This window comes from Ammospiza nelsoni, chromosome 9, assembly GCF_027579445.1.
Source record: "Ammospiza nelsoni isolate bAmmNel1 chromosome 9, bAmmNel1.pri, whole genome shotgun sequence".
Lineage (NCBI taxonomy): Eukaryota > Metazoa > Chordata > Aves > Passeriformes > Passerellidae > Ammospiza > Ammospiza nelsoni.
In genome coordinates this window covers 17,654,523-17,668,749 of record NC_080641.1, presented here as the reverse complement: position 1 = coordinate 17,668,749, position 14,227 = coordinate 17,654,523, and the positions used below count along the sequence as shown (strand labels likewise).

The following is a 14,227-nucleotide window of genomic DNA, read 5'->3' as shown; positions in this document are numbered from 1 at the left end:
AAAAAATCATGCTTTCTGGTTTATTCACAAGACAGCACTGAGACAGGCCTGACATTATTCTGAATAAATATGCCTGGCACCACCTCCAAGAAATTTATGTCATGGGCCTGTCAAAGCTCTCCTCCTCCTCTGTCTTCAATCTTTTCTTCACCCTCCTACTGCATGCTCACATTCCTCCAAGCCAAGTCCACACTGCTCTCCCATTTTTCTGGTACACCCCCACTTTCCAAGCCTCCCTTTCCAATCTAGATAGACATCCTGCATGAACTAATTTTCTGTGCACAAAACACTGCTGAACACACTATGAAAAAACATGGGAGATGTGCACCACTGCCACATGCCAGAGCCAGCACTCACATTTGCATTGCTGTTGGCAGCAGTTGTCACCATGTGTATAATGTAGACATATTCTTTTCACATATCTCTGCTTGAGCTTCTTGTGTGCAAGTTTGGAGGTGCCAGGCCCCCAAACCTTCCTTGCCTAACACAGTGGATCAGGCCACAGTGCATCAGGACGCATTTCAACCTCTCAGCCACAGCGCCTGCACCTCCCACAGCTTTGCCTTTGGTGCTGAACATCAGTACCCAGATCAGTCAAAGCACCACTGCTAGTCAGGAGAAGGGAGGAAAGGAGGAATACTATCAAATTCCACCTCCCCTTCCCTCCATCTTTGCCTCTGCACTGGAAGTTCACCATTTTCACAGCCATTTTGCCAGCTCTGGAAAGTGTGTGGTGAAAGAAGCGCCAACCCGAGGGAAGCATGCAGACAGTTCTCTGTTAAAAGGGAAATTGTCAAGCATGTGGTTTAGATTTTCACAGTGAGGAGCTTGGGAAGGGCATTTCTTCAGGCAACAACTCACCCACCATTGCTGAGGTGCACAGATTTTGCCTGTGCCCCTGCCTATGCCTCGAGACTTCCGGCCTTGTTTGTGTCTTTCCCATGACATCCACAACTGCTGCTGCCAGGGACAATTTCCTTCCACAGTAATGTGTGTTCTGGCATAATCTTAAACAAGCATCACTAGGGGGATTTAGACAAAGAAATCTGCTGGTAGTTTTATTTTGCAGTGGAAATCTGTAAAGCATATTTACAGTGCCCTTATATTTTACAAGAAAGGTCTGATATGGCTCATCACAAAATAACGGAATTCTGACATTGATCTGAGAATGATTGAAGCCAGCAAGAATACCTTAGCATTGCTAGAACTTACAGGATTATAACAGCAGATTTTGAATAATATTTAAAATAAAATGTTTTGCAAATGACCCAAAGACTCAAAGGCTAAAATTAGTTTAAATTTGTTAGAAATGCATAGCCCATTGTGTAATGTCATTGAAGGTATAGTTTATGGCAATATCAGTGAAAAGAGAATATTTTCCAAACATTACCACAACCAGACAAATTATATTAAAAAACATTCATGCTGCAGAGTAATACAAAATAAAAATCACCTGATCAGCTCAAGCAATATTGATTTATGTCTTTGAATTAACAAAATTTCTCTATACAGTTGCAATAAGAAAAGTTTTACAAACTGATATTTAGTTGAACATATTTATAACACAAATTATACACTATGTACAAACCTAGTTCTTCACAGAACTCTTTGTTCAGAATGCTTCAACACAGAAATGATTTACCAATTTCTAGGTCAGGATTCTAGCTCTTCCTTTAATTTAAATACCAAAACACTTATGAGAACATGAAAATAAGCCCATTTGCTATCACATGGCGCTGTTCTTAAGTCACTCGTTTGCTACTGAAGGGTAGAACCAGTCACAGCAATAAATAAAAGTGCTTATTATCAACTAAACACTTATATTCACATGATCAAACTTTCAACCTGAGTGCTTTTACAAGACTGTAGGATCCATTGATCTTTGCTTGTCTTGACACGTAGATCAAAATGGCAGCTGCAGGAACTGCTACTGCTGCTACAGATGAGAATGCAATAATGAATGGGATCATCTGATCTGGTTCTTCCAATCTTGCTGAAAATGGAGACAAAAGGAGAAAAAAAAGTGTAAATATTGGTTGAAACAGATACATGTGTATCAGTGTAAAAGCAGTCTTATTAATGACTTTCATTTGGAACATATTTCTGTTTTCATGCACAAAGCATACTTTTTGAGTTTTCCTTAATTATTTTTTTCTTTCTTCATATTACATACTTTAATTCCTAGCCACTATCTTGGTCTTGAATTTGCTATGCAAGTTCAAACCTATCTCTGATATCATCTATAATGAAGAGTACCATGAAATTCACAAAGAACACAAGAGGAATACCACATATTTTACCCAGGAAACATTTGGGTACATTTCAACCTCCTGAAATTCATTCTTTAAGGGGAAGACCATGTTTTAAAAGCTCAATATTTAGATTTTTTGTGAAACACAATCTTCTCTGGATTAGTCTCATTGTCCAAGCATGTGAACAGAAATGCAGCCAGGAATCACCTTTTTTTGGCCCTATCCTTAAAGCTACCACACCAACTCAACTAAGCAAGACAATGACAGCCCCACTGAAAGGAGGTTAAAATACAGCTTGCTCTGACTAGGCTGTTTGGTGTGATTTTGGGTGAGGGTTTTTTTTCAGGTTAACCACAGAACTGCCATGCAAGGATCAGCTATGAACTAGTTGTGCCCACCTTGATACAAATTTCACCAAAACATACAAAAAAAATAGGTTTAAGGCAATAGACCCAGCTACCCACAACAGCTATCTCAATCTCTGTAATGTTGTTCCAACCTTACTGAAAATATGGAGGAGTATATGCTTGTATAATTTTTGATGACACTGCAGAGTATAAAGTTTCCATTCACTGGTGGCAGAATAATTTCTCCTGATGGGCTTTTTTTCAGGACTGTCTCTGAGGCTATATGTGCTACATGTAACAGAGATATTTTCTACTTTTTTAACATTTTCTGATGGATATACTAACACATTAATATTTTGGAGAGGAACTGAAAAGAAATTCAAGGCAGGATTTAGCAACAAACAGAAGCAGAACTGATGAGGCATCAGCAACTTTTACATGCAAAATACGAATCCAGTTAATGGAGCCACTGTAGTAGTTGAGTCCATAGCTTTAGACTCTGCTCTGACACCAGCTATCCTTCCCCACTGAAGCCAACAGCAGCTGGCAAAAAGAACATTTTATCAACAGACAGAGTATGTTGCATAACTTTTACATTATATGGAGCCTCTTGTTCTCTTATTTCAAATTCAATGTTTGTTTGTTTGAGTTCATGAAAGGGCACAGACCAACAAACCCAGAGGCTAATGCCCTCTTTCAACAGAAGAGAAATAGAAAAGGCAAAGGAAGGAGTCCTAGAACTGTATTTCTATTTTTTTTTCACAAGGCTCTGCAATTTTATATCCTGTTTTCAAAAGATGAAGTGGAAATACAAAAAAATTTGAAGCAGCAATTATTTTATGCATCTGCTATTTTGGCACAAGTTTTCATTAGCATTAAGACCCCATCACTTATGACAAGAACCTGTGCAACTCATGTCAGATTTTTTAAAGACAATTCATTCTTAATGAAACTTAAGATGTCACTCTGTGTAAAACAAATCCTAGTATGAACTCTGCACAGCAGTTATATTAACTAACCTTTGACACAAGTACTATGTGCTGAGACTGCTCCCCCAGTTCATTAACTGTATGCATGTGTATTTTCCTGCATCCCTTAGCTGAGCCTTGTCTGTGCTATATTTGCTATCTACTGTTTCAAGGGTTGTGAACCCATCACCAACTTTCTTTTACAGACTAGTCCTAAGAGATGTAACATCTGCAGATGTGCAAGGAATAGTAACACTTTGTCCTTGTTTCACTTTGCTTGAAGGAGAAATCAAAAGTGTATTTTTTCGTGCAGCTATAAAAATAGTAAAGAACAGGGAAGAGAGCTGAATTGGTGGCAGAAGTGATCCCTAAGCAAGACACTGTTGCTATGCAATAGGCAGAAGCAGCAGAGCTAAAGCAGAGAAGTCTGATTATTATTGAAAATGAAACTTCGCTATCATTCCAACTAAGTTGAGGAATCAGCATTTCTTGTAGCAGCTTAGGGAAGAAGCAAAGAGCTGGAATACAGCGCTTCCATAGAGCAGCTTCAGCATGTAGTCTCCTTGAGTCTTTGTTATGCAAAAATCCACTGAAAGGCCTGCATGGAAGGATATTTCCTTGCAGGCACTGCATGTCCTCTTTACTTCATGCTTACACTTGGCAGTTGGGATGACTGATGGATGCCCCACCGACTTAAGAACTTTTCATAATCTATCTGTATTAAGGCAGACTTCATACTTCATTGTTTAAAGCTTCCTAAATCACTTAGTGATATTAGGACCACCTTTTAACTCCACTGACATCAAAGACACAATTACTTCATTCTTCAAGAAGATCTGGACCTAAAATACATAAACCAAAAAAACTTGTTTTCCATCTTGTTCTACAAACCTTGAACATATAATTCCACAGCTTTTTCTTCCTTGCCAAATTGATTATAAGCTTCACATTCATAAAGCCCCAGATCTTGACTTTTCAAGTTGTGTATAGTTATAGTTGCATTTTTAGAAATTTCCTCAGACTCCCCGGTGGCCTTCTTTTTCTTCCAGGAGATCACAGGAGCTGGATTACCAGAACTAGTACATTTCATTGTCACAGTTTCCCCTTCTTTAAGAGCAGCAGGGAAAACAGTGATCATTGTATTCTTTGGTCCATCTGAAAGGAAGAGGCCTACAGTTAATCATCACTGGATTATTTAGAGATGGATCCAACATGTCCTATTGGACACTAGACTGTCACCCTCCCAAAGCTAATTTCTTTTTCATTCCCAAAACAAAAGTAAAGGACATGGTATCAGAGTTTCTGTACAAACCCTCCATAGCCCAGACATTCCAACCAAATACCTCTAACCATGTAGATCAGTTTCTCACTCATTCAGATCTCTACTAAAGACTGTCATCACATTAATGATTTCATGACTTTGTTTTGTTCATCAGCACTGCTCCTTTCTCAGGGAAAAGCAGAGGAATGTGATGATTCTTTGCTCTCTCTTCATTTAATTTGATGATTATATTTATCACTGAAGAACTATTTTTAAATGACTGGGAAAACTTTACACATACTTACATTTCACATTAAGTGTGATTTCACTTTTACTGTTCCCATACTTATTTTCTGCTACACATTCATAGTCTCCTCCATTTTGGAACATCACAGATGGAAGCAAAATACTTCTGGCACTAGAAGTCCCTATGTCTGCATTGTCAGATTTTCTCCGTAGAATTATCTTGGGAGGAGGGTTGCTTTCAGCAGAACATTGTATGGAGACATTTTGTCCTTCCTGAACTGTTGTAGAAGGTTCAATGGAGAGTTCTGTGATGACTGGAGCACCTGCATGACAAAAGAAAAAGCTGTTAGAGTAATGCAAATGTTCTAAAGATGGAGAAGGTTTTAAGAAAGCATGAATTGCTTGCTCAAGAATCTGTTTATTTTGGTTTTGACCCCAGACTCAATCTAAGACTTTTAGCTCTGTCAAAACAGTAGCATCCAATCAATCAATCAATCAATCAATCAATCAATCACAAAATATCACAACAATATTATTAAGTCCAAAACAGTTTTACCATTAAATGCCTATTAAATTTAATGCTAATGACTAAAACTACTAGTTCGAAGAAGGAGACTGTGATGTCCCTGTGAAACTGGTATGCACATTACATTTCACAGAAATAAGTGTGTGTGTCCCCACCACTTTCTCAGACTCTTTTGTGACTTACAGTGTTGCATTGTGGGAAATGTACTGAACTGTGCATGCACAACAGCAGTACTGAGAGAATTAGCTGAAAATTAAATATAGAAAGAAAAACTACAGCACATGAGAACCAGCCTTAAATTGAAGCTGAGTCCTGAATACGTAAAAAGGAAAGCCCCGTATTTCCCTAATTTTCAGTGTTTCAGCATCCTCCAAGCTAACAGAGATCAGCCAGTTAGGTACTGGATAATACAAGTGAAACTCAAACAGACTTGTACCTTGTATAACAATGTTCACAGTTGCTTCCTCTGTTTTATTAGTTACCAGATTAATTACTTCACAGATGTACCGTCCTGAATCATTGAAATGGACATGGGGAATAAAAAGAACATTGTTTTTTATCAGATGCTGAATGCTTTCTTCAGCCAAATATTTACTCCAAACTATTTGTGCTGGTGGGTCACTCTGAGTCACACAAGTGAGGTTCAGAGAGTCTCCTTCCATTGGTGAGTTGCTTGGAGATGCAGTAATGACAGTATTTTGTGGACCAACTGTAATAAAACAAAAGGAAGACAAGATCAGTGGTAAATGAAGAATGATATGCACATCTCTAACACTAGCTTTTCTAGAGGTACATGTCACAGAATACCAAGAAAAAAAAAATATGTATCCCAGTAGCACAGTGGGATCATTTTTCCAGAATTAGTAAGATGTTTTACTTGCAGCTTTGAAAGCTGAACTAGCCAAAGCCCTTGTACAAAAATACTTACAATTTACATTAAGTTTCTGAGAAGATGTTCTTTCTTTGGGTTCAAAATCCATATCAACAATTGGTAACCTGGCCACACAGGTAATCTCTTTCCCAGCATCTTCAGCCATGGGATGAAATGTATATGTCACAGTTTTGGTCTCTGTATTGGTGCTGTCATCGTCCAAAAAATATTCCTCATGAAGAACCTGTCCATCTTTCTTTAGGAGAACTTCCAGGTGATGAGAAGGATATACATCCGGAATTTTACAGATGACAGGGGCTGGTTCTCCAGCAACTAAGGATGGGCTGATGTCAATGATAGGATCACTGGGGAAAGCTAAAAGAACAAAATCAATTTTTTTAGACTAGTAGAGAAGAATAGTAGGGTCAACATAAGAGCAAGATCCAGACACCAAATACCTTGATTTTATAGGTGCTCAGAACATGACATTCTATCAACATTATTACGAGACATAACTTGATCTGAAAACCTACAGGTCCTTTATCAGCAGTACATATACTAACAGGAAGTTTATTTGTACAACTGTTGAAACATGATCACAAAAGATTAGTAAGATTAGCATGGCACCTAGGCAGTGATACAGCTGCTTAACTATAGGCATTGAGAGCAATCCATGCACTAGTGCGATCCTGTTTTCTGTGCTGGTAGGTTTGGACATCTGAATTATTCTCCTGCAAACTACAAAGGCATTGATTTTTATTTTCCCAGCTCTAGGAATGCATTCAAGCAATGCACATTTTGGATTTTAAGAATTACCAGAAACAAGACTAAATAATATTAGTACATACAATCTTCAATGCGAAAGCAGAAAAGGGCTAAGAAAGTGTCCTGAACAGACATATAAAGGAATCTCAGAAGGAAGTATATGTTGAGCTATAACACTCATTATCCTAGAATTAAAAGTTAACTGGTAACCACAATATCTAAAACAATTATAGAGTTTTCTATCAACATGTACTATTTAAAGAGAATTTTACATTTTTACTTACAGTAAAGTTCAACTTTGACACTCTTCTCCTTTTTCCCTCTCTCACCACATATGACAGTACAAAGATAAGAATGAGAATTCACAACACCAACTGGATTCATAGTCAATGTAGAATATGTCCTGTGGTTTCTGACTTTTCCTCCAAGGGGGCTGTCCATCTGGGTTCTCCAGGAAAAACTTGGTGATGCACAGCCAGTAGTATTGCATGTGAATATGAGTGTGCCTCCAATCTGTGCCACAATTCTCTCAGCAGGTATAATTTCCATTTCAAAAGCTTTAACTACAAAAGGGAAAACATACATCAATTCAGCAGATTTCTCAGCTTTTATTTCCCTGTTTCTTCTCATGTTCTACTGTTACATGAGGTCTTTATGCTTCATTTCTTTACTTTATGGTTGTGTGGAAGTTAAACTAATAAAGCTCATACAGTGGTTTACATATTCAAAACATCCCATAAACATTGCTATTTTTGTCAAAGACAATACAGACTCAGATGACTGACAGTTCTCATGTATAAAATGGCATCAACCAAATTTAAATAAATGCATTGGCACAACTTATCTTTTTTGTCAGGTGGATCTGATTCTAAAACTTTGTAACAATTGAGGAGAGAGGTAGCAGGTAGATAGCAAAGACAACAGCAGAAACACTTTCAACAGGACATTTAGTACCAAAGTTGCTTGCTACTGTCAGGAATGACAATAAAAAGTCAAGCATCCAGTGATGTACTGCAGTTGTCTCCTAGACTATCTTTTAGCAAACTCAATAGGAAAACGACTGAGTAATTGCAGAGCACAGAAAAGCTCAAAGTAAATGTCAAAAAAGCTTCCTGACATTTTGACAGGACTACTTAATTGACAGTTGTATTCACTGAAATGAAAAGGTAACTGGAGAAAAGAGAAATAAAGATCAAACAGCAAATTTTAGGTCACTTTAGACTTAACAAAGTTTAAAAAAATGAAACCAGCACCACCAACCCTCACCTTCCCCAACTTACCAGTCCTTAACACGCACAAAATTAATAGCACAGCCTGGTTTGCTCTTCCCATCTCCTTAAACATTTGTAATTGCTGTTGCTGGATAAAGAAAGTAAATTCAAAAGTTTGCTTTCTGTTTTCTGTGAAGAAGCACAGTGAGATCTTGCTGCTGTGCAACGGTTTGTTACAAGAGTTCCAGCTGGCTCTTTATAAAGGCTCTCCCTCCTTGGGGCAGAGTGGGAAATCCCTGGACGGGAAAATCCAGAGCAGGGAGGCAGAGAACCAGTCGGGCGGTGTCCATTGGCTCAGCGCCCTCTGCTGCTTTTGTGGCAGCCCAGGAAAATAAACAGTAAAGCTTGTAAATACAGTGCCTACTACATTTGGAAAAATCTGTTTCAGATCTGATCTTGCAAACGACAGAGAAAATGAAAGAATGTGCGTAAGTCAAAGTAATTGAATGCAACTATATCTCAGATAAAAAGCTATTCAAATTTGTTTTTAATGAAAATATTTTTGTGGGATTGAGTTTTCAGAACAGTTCTAACAATGCTCAGCTCTGTAAACAACATTACATGACTCAGTATTTCCCTTGAAAACTGTGCTACCAGTTTCAAAGGTGTTGTTACTTATGTTCCTAAGTATTTTTGATCTCTAAAAATAAAGAAATACATCAGATAGCAGAAGTCTGGAGATCTGACTTAATCAGCTTGAATCAGGCTTATACTCTTCAAACTAATGGAATTAATTAATATACCCAATGCCACTTTGCAGTGGATATACAAATCCAGTTTGGAATATTTCTGAGGACAACACTTACTGGCTAATATGGCAGCAATGTTAGGAAAAAAAGTAAAATAATACTTTCGGTGTTTAATTTTCAGTTGGAAATGCTGTGAATGCAAAGAATGGATAAAGGTTACTAAATCTCAGTTGTTTATTTATTCAACTGCTTAAGTAATTGAGGTATTACAGAGGGATCTGGACAGGCTGGATAAATTGGCTGAGGCCAATTGGATGAGGTTCAATACAGTGAAGAGCCAGGTCCTGCTCTTAGCTCACAAAACCCATACAGCACTACAGGCTTGGGGAAGAGAGGCTGGAAAGCTGCCCAGGGCAGAAGGACCTGGGGATGCTGACTGACAGCAGCTGAACATGAGCTAGGTGTGCCCAGGGGCATCCTGGCCTCTATCAGGAGCAGTGTGGCAGCAGGAGCAGGGATTGTGCCCCTGTACTGGGCACTGGTGAGGGCACAGCTGGAGAGCCGTGCCCAGCTGTGGGCCCATCACCTCGGGGGAGACACTCAGGGGCTGGGGCCAGCCTGGAGAGGGGCAGCAGGGCTGGGAAAGGGGCTGGAGCACAGGGCTGAGGAGGAGCAGCTAAGGGAGCTGGCAATAATAATAATAACAATAAATGAAAAATCCACTCCAAGACAATCCAAGAATTACCCAGAAGGCAATAAAACAGGGAAATCTGAAGCATCTGGAAATGCCTAACCAAAAGTCACTAAAACTAAAATTCAATGAAATTGCTACAGTGGATTCTACCATAATATTTTATTTTTATTATCACCATCTTTTTTTTTTTTTTTTGTTAGAGGAGGAGGAGGAGGAGGACGAGGAGGAGGATGAGGAGAAGGCAGAGAAGGAGGTGGAGAAGGAGGAGGAAGAATAAAACACTCCTAAGTGTCACAAAATGCAAGCAGTGTACTGTTCTAGAAGTACTACTATCAAATCCAAAAATCCAAGAGCTATCCAGGACAGGAAATAACACTTCTACACAGTGTGATTTTACTGCAGAGAAAGGGGTCTTGTTGAAGGAGAGTGCACTCTCTCAGTTAAGTTGCAAATAATTACTTTAAAATCATAGTTAGAGAAAAGCAAGAAATGAAACTGTTCTGCTTGGACTGCTTAAATAATCATCAGAAGCTAAGCTGAAAGAGAAAGGGCAATATTTCCTTGTTTCTGGGAAATCAGTTTCTAGACGGGAAAAAAAAAAAATTAAACATAGGAGGACATAGCTGCATACTGGAAAGGTCTTAATCAAGTCCTTCATCAGATGACATGAAATAGGAAATAACTCTGATCCTGGTCTCAGTAAATTAAACTGTACAGCGCCATTAACTTTACTGGAGCTGGATCCTTACCAGAGGGACTACTCTCCTGAGTATTCAGACAAATTCAACTCAGACAGTTTGGGTAAGAGCACAGTTAGCCAACAAATATTACTAGAGGAACTACAAATCTGCCAAAATTTTAAAAAGTTTTTAAAAACTTTCTCTTTACACAACTTCAAATGTAAACCTTCTATGTATTTAAAATATGCACATTACTGTTGCTCCTACTACCCTCAGCATCAACCTCAAAATAGGAAGATGGGCACCAAGAATTTTCAGAATTCTCTGTTCTGGCTGTAAACAAACAGAGATTAGCTGACAAGTTTTAGCACTTGACCTTGAAAGTTCAAATAATCTAGTTTTTTATTCAAACAGCACAGAGGAGGATGCTGGGGGTAGTAAAATAGAGGATGCATCTATATCCACAGTGAGATAAGTATTATAGTACCAATTGGAAGAACTCTCGACACATGCGGAGTGTAATGAGGACTGGAATGAAACAAGAATTACAAGAATATTACTAAAGGCAAAAAAAAGATTAAAAGAATTAAGCACTGGGATGCAACTACATGTTTTTCAATACATCTAGTAATCAAAACAGACTTCTAAGGCTTTGAGGGACAAACTAAGATAAACAATTATGTGTTGCAAAACAGAGTTTGGAAAACACTGAACACAATTTTTGGCCCGGCATAAGAAAACACAAGTGTCCTTCAGGAAACTAAAATTCACATCAGATTTATCTGAAATTTAAGAAAAGAAACCATTTCAGAACTGTGCTAATCATTTCCTTTAACTCCTACTTCTGCAATTCTATTAAATACCTATATGATGCATTTATTAGCTTCCTCTAAGCAAAAGAGATAACAAGTTCTTGAAATCTTAATGAATTATTTGAACAAAATGCACATTATCCAACATGTTAGTTATCCAATGTTTATACACCTTTTCCAGCATTTTTTCCTCCTGCCTTATGGAGGCTATTAGGGGAAAACTGAAAAGCCAACCTTTTGCAGAATCTGGACTCTTAAAACCTTCACCAGTGCTTTTGTGATTAATGGACAAGGACCTATGGTGAAGAGAGAGAGAAATTTCCTCTGTCCTTTTGACAGAGGAAATTTAAGAAAAAAGAAGGTAGAAGGAAACTCATCTGACCTGACATTCTGGTGAAAGGATGCAGAAAAGTCTGACTCAACAGTTCTTTAGCCCCATATCAAAGAGGTGTTACAGCAACTCCATAGCTAGGTCCCCTGTTCAAACTGCAGCCCTCACACATCTCAGGAAATATTCTTGGGATGTGCACTGGGGGTCTGAGTAAAGAAAGCCTCAGAGCTTCAGATGCTTTACAGAAGCAGCTGGGATGAAAAGCTTCCACCCCACGCACAGAGTGTCTGATACCTCTGCAGGATGATTGTGCCTGAAGAAAAAGAGCCAGAGGACTGTGCTGTAACTCAAATGAGAACTAACCTCAGAGACAAAACTCACATCAGCAAAGTGATGCAAGGCAGTACCTTTAATATGGTCATATCTTGATAAAGTAACTGAAAAAACATGAAGCTGGAGGACATGTATGAAGACTGCTGATTACATGGCTAATAGAGCAGGAAATGATCTGCCAGTCTCAACATTTTCAGTTCTCAGTAACTTCAATAGCCTGCTCTATGGGTTATACACTGTCTCCTTCCTCAGCACCCGGACTTTTGGTTCCCAAAGCTGCCCCTGACTCTCTTTGCTTCTCCTGACTCTCTCCACCTGCTTTCTCAACACCTGACAATAATACAATCTCTGTATAGCCCCAAGAGGGGGAGGAGAGCATCACTGACTCCCTATAATTTTCATCTCCGGATGGGAAGGATGAGATCTACATGCATATCTATTTAAAGGGTTGTGTCTGTTTCAGGAATTGTAACTTTGTACCTAACTACAAAAAGAACACCAACGCATTACCCTGTAACCCACATCACACCTCACAATTGTACTCTACATCTAACTTGTCATCTATTGCAAGAAGAAAAAGAAAAAGAAAATCTTAAGAAAGTTTTATTATCTGCTTCTTTCCCTTTTCTGGAATTTCTTAAGTACCATATGTAAAAATAAATGCATCTACTTCCTCCATTATCTTTCTCAGGCACCAGCTTCTCAGTTAGGACACTTCCTGTCTGGTTAGTCTGAAGGCAACCAGAATCCATAAAGGTGCCAAATAAAATAATACAGAAGAGTGATAAGATGCATAGACTACAGATTAGCTAATTTCTTATTTTCTTCTATTCAGAGGCATTGTCCACTTCACAGAAAGAACAAAAAAGCCACTAGAGGAAAAAGTCCCTATTTTTTATCCTAGTCTTCTGTTACTGGAAAAAAATACATGCTTTGGAAATTCCAAACTTTATTTCTAAAAAACTGAAAGTATGATTTTAGTGGTGCTGGATCTAAAAATGAAACTGTTGGATAGTGTTGAAATCCACATACTTTAAGTGCCAAATGCTGTAATCCAAGCCAAACTTCATTAGTTTGGATAGCTGTGCTCCTGTTGTCTTCACAGTGGCATAGTTAAAAATAAGTTTCCCTCCTGAAATATTACCTAGGCTATAACAAGAATTAAATTCAACTATGACCCTTGGAGTATTCAAAATCTCTTTGGGAATTCTGAAGTAAGACTTCAGATTCACTTTTATTTTGATCTGAATATAGCAAGGCATATAAAAATAATTTGTTCTCACTGGAGAAAACTACAAAAAAAAACCCCCGACAAAACTCGTTCAAAATGGACAGAGTGAAAAAATAGAGTGGGCTTTGGGTCAACATGCAGATGACAGCCAGAACTTAGGATATGGCAAGGTAAAGTCAGATGAAAACATTTAAGAAGGAATATGAGCAAGTTTCTTAATTCCCCCAACATTCCATAGGAAATTCAAATACCATTAAATCTTGTTGTGTACTTTATTAAGGCCAGTGTTTCATAAGGTCAGAAGAATTTTTTCAAGACAGTGATGCAGAACTTTTTGACCAAGATTTCTTATTACTCACCAGCAGCAGCTCTGCAGTACCCTCGTTCATGAGTCACTTCCCTGTTTGCCACATCCTTCCTGCTCTTCAGTCATGAGGTACATGCATGTCCCTATGGACCAAGAAAGAAAAGGGGGAATAATGACAGCAAGATCTATAACAGACCATTCCACCTGCAAGAAATGCAGAACTTGGATTCTCCTACACAGGCTACTGAAAAGTGCACTGCTACTAATGGATTATCCTTCAACTTATCTTCCAGAATATATTCTTTTTTATTCTTTTACAATGGTTCATATTCTGAAGTACTGTGCTTGGCTGGGTATTTTTGCTGCCTTGTGTTATAGAAATGTTATCTTTGTTGTCCCACAGTGGACTGGCTCACTAGCAGGTAGAAATACTACACAGATGTCAGAAAGTAATTAAATTACTTAACTTTGCAGAATTCAAGATTCATAATTTTTAAATCTTCCATATTAGTAAGAATTACAGAGATTTCTCAGTTTATTTTATTGATTTTTTTGTAAAGATACACAGAAATTAAATCTCTTTTTTACCTAGATTTTGTTACCCTCCCCTCTCTGGAAATGGACTGAAAGTCCTGAAGAAACT

At 38.2% G+C, this 14,227-nt stretch overlaps 1 protein-coding gene across 1 annotated transcript; it reads right to left on the bottom strand.

The window, feature by feature from the left end:
* Window positions 1-1,031: 1,031 nt before the first annotated feature.
* Window positions 1,032-13,681, bottom strand: VCAM1 (vascular cell adhesion molecule 1). The gene is made up of 8 exons (XM_059478084.1): window positions 13,637-13,681; window positions 8,517-8,595; window positions 7,521-7,799; window positions 6,529-6,846; window positions 6,037-6,309; window positions 5,134-5,397; window positions 4,459-4,722; window positions 1,032-1,993 (listed from the first exon to the last, which is right to left on the bottom strand). The coding sequence occupies exons 1-8, from the start codon at window positions 13,664-13,666 to the stop codon at window positions 1,833-1,835; spliced, it is 1,668 nt and encodes a 555-aa protein (XP_059334067.1). The 5' UTR covers window positions 13,667-13,681; the 3' UTR covers window positions 1,032-1,832.
* Between the last annotated feature and the right edge of the window lie 546 nt (window positions 13,682-14,227).

Coding starts and splice junctions, on each gene's coding strand:
- VCAM1 (XM_059478084.1), bottom strand. CDS start 13,666: ATGAACGAGGGTACTGCAGAGCTGCTGCTG. Junction 8,596..13,636: donor GTACTGCAGAGCTGCTGCTG/GTGAGTAATAAG, acceptor TTCTTTATCCAG/CAACAGCAATTACAAATGTT. Junction 7,800..8,516: donor TTTGTGCGTGTTAAGGACTG/GTAAGTTGGGGA, acceptor TCCCTTTTGTAG/TTAAAGCTTTTGAAATGGAA.